At 27.7% G+C, this 7,258-nt stretch overlaps 1 protein-coding gene across 1 annotated transcript; it reads right to left on the bottom strand.

Annotated features, from left to right (window-relative positions):
* Window positions 1-408: 408 nt before the first annotated feature.
* On the bottom strand, window positions 409-5,214 carry LOC148238210 (cytochrome P450 6j1-like). Its single transcript, XM_088181184.1, has 9 exons — window positions 4,962-5,214; window positions 4,770-4,899; window positions 4,486-4,698; window positions 4,226-4,413; window positions 4,030-4,160; window positions 2,913-3,007; window positions 2,723-2,849; window positions 2,016-2,282; window positions 409-1,182 (listed from the first exon to the last, which is right to left on the bottom strand). Exons 1-9 carry the CDS (start codon window positions 5,144-5,146, stop codon window positions 1,004-1,006), a joined length of 1,515 nt encoding a protein of 504 aa, XP_088037310.1. The 5' UTR covers window positions 5,147-5,214; the 3' UTR covers window positions 409-1,003.
* Between the last annotated feature and the right edge of the window lie 2,044 nt (window positions 5,215-7,258).

Genomic DNA, 7,258 nt, shown 5'->3' with positions numbered 1-7,258 from the left:
TATGATACTGCTAAACTCGTCTCAGTTAATCTGATATGACTAATCGGTTTTAAATTTTTAATTAAATTTATGATGATCTTCAGTTATACGATGTGTGCATTAATAAACATCTTGGATTTATAGGAGCGATAATAGCATAATATTGTAAATCAAGCGTGAAGTATAAAATAAATCCAATTAATAAATCGTGGATTACTAACGTAATGATTAATAAGTCATATATTAAATGGTACAGTAATAAAGTAATATTCAATTATATATTCAATGATAAAAATACTTCAAATTTTTATTTAATCAAACATTCTTACGGTCAAATTTAGTCTTCAAAGATTTTTAGTCGCTTTGTATTTGGTGTTAGATCACATCATATACCAGCTACTGTTAATAATGTCAAATAATAAACTAAAGTATAATTTACATTTATTAAAATAAAATACTAAATACTAAAAAATACATTTTTTTTATATTGCAACAAATATTATAAAACAGCACTCACAAAAGCAATTAAGAAACACTTTGCTTCCCTTATCTCTTGATATTTCCTCTGAGACACGTTTTACCGATATCTTACACATCCGAATCCATTATCATATGCATTAAAAATGCAACTATTATTATTTAACTAATTTATACCGCAACTTAATGTAACATTTTAAACACTGTGCCTTAGAAAGTTAGATAGATTTTCCGATAATATTTTTTTTCTTGTGGTGAATGTACTATATGTTTTAAATTAACAAGTCAGTGGATTCATTAGTTAACTGCGTGCATACATATGTACATATATTACACATTTTGCTTGCATTCTTGAACAAAATGTGCACATGTGACTAAGGAGAAAGTGCATCATGCTTGCATGCATGATTTCGCTCATCTCGACAATTATTTAATTCCTCATTGTTGTAATTGAATGTTCACACAATTTTCAGTTAGGTAACGGAATGTTGTTTGGTGAACCATTATATTAGTTAAGCTTATGTGATAATTTGGTTTAAAATGTTGTTTATGCTTCTGTGTTTCTCTGATGGAAGGTCAACCAAAATCCAGCGACGTTCCTCATTACGAAGATGTTGGGATCTATGGTCAATTCTTTTCCAATCATTTCTGGAGCCAATCGAATTTCAAAGTTTTTGATTATGGCGACCATTCCGATTTTAATTTGGTTCATTGCCAAACGAATTCCTGAAAAATATACAAAGAATTAAAAAAATACACATAGGGTTACATATACTATTTTTTCAAGAAGTCAATATCTGTAAACATTTTAAGATCAAATTTGGCAAATGTAAATAATTGTTTTTTTTTTATTATATTTACTGAAACGTCGTTTAATTAGTAATACATAGACATTCTATCCTTAGCTTGCGAAAGCTATGGATAGAATGTATACATTTTTACGAAATATTCATCTCGTCTTTGGGGGTAGAAGAAACGTATTTTTAAGTATTATTCAATTTAATGTGATTAAATTTAAATTATTTAAATGAACCTAATATCAAGAGAAACATTTTTTTGTGAGATACTTAGGAATAAAAAAAATCCTAAGTATATTTGGAAACTCCTAATACATACCTATCTTAAATTTTGAAAATTTATAGTTAAAAATTTTGTAAAAAAATAATAATAAATGCGCAATATTTAAGAATGTAAATACATTTTAATTATTTAAGCTATTATTTTAATTTTAATTTAGTTGTCTTTTTTTGTTTAATACTTCGGTATTAATAATATTGATTAAGAGTTATCTTTTTAAAACTGTTTCTTATCAATTTATTAAATTATTACTAACACAAACCAGCGATTAAAACCAATTTAGTCAAAAGCGGCAATTATACTCAACAACCCAATAAACTACATCAGCAACAAACCATTAAATCTTTCGTCTTAAATCACGTTATTAAATCACAATCCCACACACCCCAACATTCACAACAAACTGCGTTAATCATTCCACAAAATATCGCATAAATCTCAAACATCACAATTGTAGCTAATAAGTAAAGCAAAACACTCACCCAGACATATTCTTGGACCTTCACCAAACGGCATGTAGGTGTACTTCGTAATCCTGTCTTTGTTTTCGGCGCTAAAGCGCTCCGGATCGAACTTTTCGGGATCCGGGAAATATTCTGGATCCATATGCAAGGCGTAAGTCGGGACAATCAGTGGCATGTCGGGTAAAAGCTTAACCTCCGGGCCACCCTCCTGTTGAGGTGGTAGAGTGTATTTCTTGGTGCAGAGGCGTTGGATTACCAATGAAGCTGGATATATTCTCATTGTTTCTGTTGAAGATAAATATCATATTAACCTTTCTAATGCCATGAGCCACATACGGGGCTCAGTCGCTTCGCTACTGTATTGCCAAGAACCACGCTACGAAATAATATTACATGACTAATGAGGCATATAGAGTCATTTATGAAAAAATGCTTAAAATTATTACCACTTAAAAGGCTAGCATTAATGTGCTTATTTTCAATTACGTATTTACATAAACAGTTAACCGAATTAATATCATAAAAAGGTACATCTATTAATTTAAAAATTGATAGATTAACAGGCCTTTGTTGACACAAAGACCGTGTCGAACGCCTTTTCGATAACTAATAAGAACATTCCCGTGCTTTTTTATTGTTGAATTTTTGCGAGACATATTCTACGACTCTTTTTTTTTATTAAAAACAGTATTTGAGTTGTGTATAATGCACATTCAATATTTTACCTGATAAAACCATGTCCAGGTATGGAGCTTGATGAATATCATCGTATGAAAGTTTTCCACCTGCGGCTTTGGTGAGAACTTCTATTTCTTTTCTGAGTTTTTCTTGGATGTGGGGATATTTAGCAAGCTGTAATTTGATATGTTTTCAATTATATCATAATATAATAATTTTAAACGTTTTTCGACTTACGCAGTATAATGCATATGCGGAAACTCCAGAAGATGTTTCAGTTCCGTCTAGCAGAGATCCGAATAAGAAACCAGCGACTTGTATTTCAGTAACACCTAAAATTGTGCATATATTATCATATAAATAAATAGTTACATATAAAATATTATAATGAAATTAGTTATACAGAAATTTTAGAGTCTTACTTGACTTAAAGAGGTATCTTGTATAAAACTAATTAAAAAAGATGCAATACACCATTATAATATGGGTATTAAAGATTTAATACTAAGAATATATATTTAAATATTAAACCATTATAATAAAATCTTTAACTCTTTAAACGCGAAACCTATCATATGATATGTATTATACTTTGCCGTGCGATGATTTTTTCGGACAGATTTTTGCGTAGTTATATTATTATAAATATTTTTTGCCCGGAATAATTTATGTCCGGAATAATCAGTGTCCGGAAAAATCCGTGTCCGGAAAGTTCCTGTCCGCAAAATTTGTGTCCGGAATAATCCAGTCCGAAAATATGAATTGATAGCATAATATGATTTTTTAAATTAATATTATTATTCGAGGTAGAACAATGAAACATATACATATAAACGCACGTGCTTTTGTGAGTCATATTATTTATAAGATGATCAAATGAGTTTGCTTGTAGCTTTACTTTTTTTATTTTTTAAAAGTACCATTTTTTCACCACTCAAATTATGTATTTTATCGAAAAGATTTAGCGCTGAAATTCTAGTTCGATAAAATATCAACCGCGCCGGGTGAACACTCGCGCCAAACAAACGTCGCGGCGAGAAGGTTAATTAATTTTAACCTTGTGCGATTGATTTAATTAATGATAATGTTTGTCATTATTACATTTTATTATTTATACAGTAGTTTATCTTTGTAAATTTGTATATTTTTTCAAGAATTCTAAGAATTCTTTCACTGCAAGTACTATAAGATATTGTGTAATATAAACTCTGCAAGTGAATATACATTATTTAAGTTTTATATAATTATTATTAATATAGAGTAATATTAAAAATGATTCTTATTTATTACATGAAAATACTATAATATTTTATTTGAGGTGTAAATAAAATTAGGCTTTACCATAAATATTTACCTTCTTTATAATCGCTGTGCATGATCATCGAATCGAACGGATTATTTTTCTGATAGCCATTTTTATTCCTGTCTTGTAGAATTTTTCTAGACAACTGCAACAATTTCTTTTCAACATCTTTCGACACAAATCTATAAATAATACAATCATCAGTATATGTATAATTTAATTACACTTAAAATAAAAAAAAACATACCTTATTTTAAATATTTTTCCCAACCATGGTGCAATCAAGAAGGTCAATGTTATGAATCTCTGTCCAAAAGTTGAAGAAAACATTGACCTGGCGATGATGCTATATTCGCTCTCATCACATTCGAAAGAGTTGACTTTGAGGCCCAACATACAAGCGACAATAACATCAGTGAAGAATTTAGAAGACATCTAAAAATAGTCATAAATATGATTATACATAATATTTATTGTATCAAAGAAATTTTGCGGATGAAAACTTACAATTCTGACTTCTAAAGGCTTGCCTGGATTGTTTTTAGTTTCTCTTTTAATGTAATCGATCATAGTATCACACTTTTCGTTTATGTCTTCAAACATTGCCTTTATTTTGCTGGTAGTCATACCATACGTCCAGGCACTCCTCGTCTTCTTCCATTGCTCTCCACTTTGACTGAACACATTGGATGCCCAAATAGGATCAGTTTCAGGATCGACCTATTTAGATAAGAATATGCTTTAAAATGATACTAAATATAAAAATTGTATATCTCTAAATTAATATTAACTCTAAAATCGTTATCTGAGAAGTAGTTGAAGTCTTTCACAATAACGTTTCTAATTAATTCTGGATCGTTGATTATTATGCCTGGTTCTTTTAACTTGAAGTATCCAATGTAAGGGTATTGCTTGAATTTCCTACAATAAATATGTTAATTATTTTTTTATCCAATTATTGAACAATTATCTAGTAATCTTACCTATATAAATCGCAGTAAACTTCTCCAAAGTGCTTCGTTCCATATATAGTTTGTTTTAAGTTACCAAACCAAAATGCAGGTTTTTCATGAGGTACCTTCCTCTTAAGCCAATAATCATTATTTTCTACTACTTTGTAGTATATTAGTATTAATATTATTAGAGTTATGCCTATCAGCACGTACATTTTCTATATTTTTATTTAATCACAAAGATAAGGCGACATTCGTTGTCTAAAATGGCTAAAGTGGCACTGGTGTTCGTTGAGAGATGGCCGAGTGTTTATGTAATATCGCGTTAGTTCAATTGGACAATGTTTTCAAAATGAAAACTGCCGGAGATCCTCAAACTTTTATTTATTTTACATATAGAAGCAAAAAAATATAATAATTATTGTAGTAAATCTTATTGGTAAATATTACAGATAAATAAAAGTAAATATTTATTAAATATTCGGTTAGGTGAAAATTTATTTTTATTTTTATTTTATTGTTTAAAATATTATTTCCTATTAAATATAAAATTCTCCCAACTCTCGGACATTTTTTAATTCCATTAGCTTAAAATGAGGCTTTGATTCTAAATATTCTGATAGTCTACATTTTTAAATTTTGCTTTGTAGCAAGCATTGAATCGATCGAAATAAATGATAGTCTGAAAGAGCAGGGTCTGTAGAATATGGTGGATGAAATAAAAATTTCCAGTCAAGTTCCTTGATTTTTTCGAGTCAATTTCTTCCAACGAGGATGCGCATTGTCATATTGTAGAACTATTCGATTTCTGTTGCCAAGTACAGACCTATATATTTTTAAATTTTTCGGCAATCATAATTTTTTGGCCATGTTTAAGAGTTTCATAATGCTCAATCCTTTTACATTGACAGTGTAAACGGATCGAGCACTACGAAACAATGCATTTTTATTTTCATAAAATTGATTTTAAAATTACTTTAATTAATTTTTGGTCAGAGTTGATATTTCATGATATTTCAGTGCCATAATGTTACGTATTACTATGATCTATAATTTATAGTTAATATAGTTTCCCATCTTAATTAATATAAAGTTTGAAAGTAGCTTGAAATATTTTATAAAAATAGCTTTTTATTATAAATCACAATATATTAAAGTTTTGCCTAAGTCTGACAAAGTATGTAAATTATTTTGTATTATACAACTATTTTTAAAACATATGGTTATTTTATTTACATTTTTATAAGCATCTGTTCAAATAGTATAGTAATCATATTTGCTATCTACAATATACTAAAATGTAGCTGTTTTCAATGTTATGAAATAAATATAGTAGGTGATCGATTTTATGAAATATTATTTACAAAATATAGTTTTTAAAAATTAAAGTTTAAATACGATCTGTTTGTTATCGCTCTAATATAATAAAAAAAACATACACATAATACAAAAGTAATACGTGATTTTACTTCCTAACTAAACTTAAAGATATATTATATTATTTATTAAAATATTTTTATCGCATTCACACCTCATAAATATTTATTATGTCGACTATAAACAAATCAAGACAAAATACGTATTTGAAGGTTTTGTTGCATAACTTTAATGATTTAAAAAAAAATCTGTCAGCTTTTTTATGTAATGATATAATTAATTCTCAATTGCATTAGGTCTGTAAACGTACGTAGATAATACTTCATACAATTTAAAAGCACTTGAAGTTCTTATATGAAATGATTTGACCTTCGACTTAATCAAAAGTATGTAAGAACTGCCGTTCGAAAATAAAACACTAAATGAGATTGCAAAACCATGAAAAAGCCGCTATCTGCCTATAAAAAGAATCGTTCTAAAATAATCTAAAAAAAATAGATAAGATCATTTTAAGATTAAACGATAAAAAATAAACAAACAACTATTTTAAACTAATTATTATCTTCAATGCCAAAGTTCAAGGTGTGTTTTTTTTTATTTATTTTTTATTTTGAGCGCATTGACATTGACATTACTTTTTGGGAATTTATAATTTATAAACCCACCTGTTATTTGCATTTATGAATCAATACCTAATATTTATTTTAGCGATTTTTTTTTTTTTTTTTTATAAAAATAATATTACTTTCAACAGCATTCTTGACTAGACTAGTCATTGAAAATGCAAATATAAATTTGAGTTATGCTAATCGTTATTTAAGGTCTATATATTAAATTTATTACAAATAGAATAGTATATAAATACTTAAAATAATAATAATAATTGTTTAAGATAAAACCAATTATTTTATTATTGCTAATAATTTGATTTAAAATTAATATTATAGATA

The sequence above is a fragment of the Plectrocnemia conspersa genome, unplaced genomic scaffold (assembly GCF_051122295.1).
Source record: "Plectrocnemia conspersa isolate PC_06_02 unplaced genomic scaffold, ASM5112229v1 ptg000002l, whole genome shotgun sequence".
Lineage (NCBI taxonomy): Eukaryota > Metazoa > Arthropoda > Insecta > Trichoptera > Polycentropodidae > Plectrocnemia > Plectrocnemia conspersa.
This window is presented reverse-complemented; position numbering and strand designations above follow the sequence as displayed.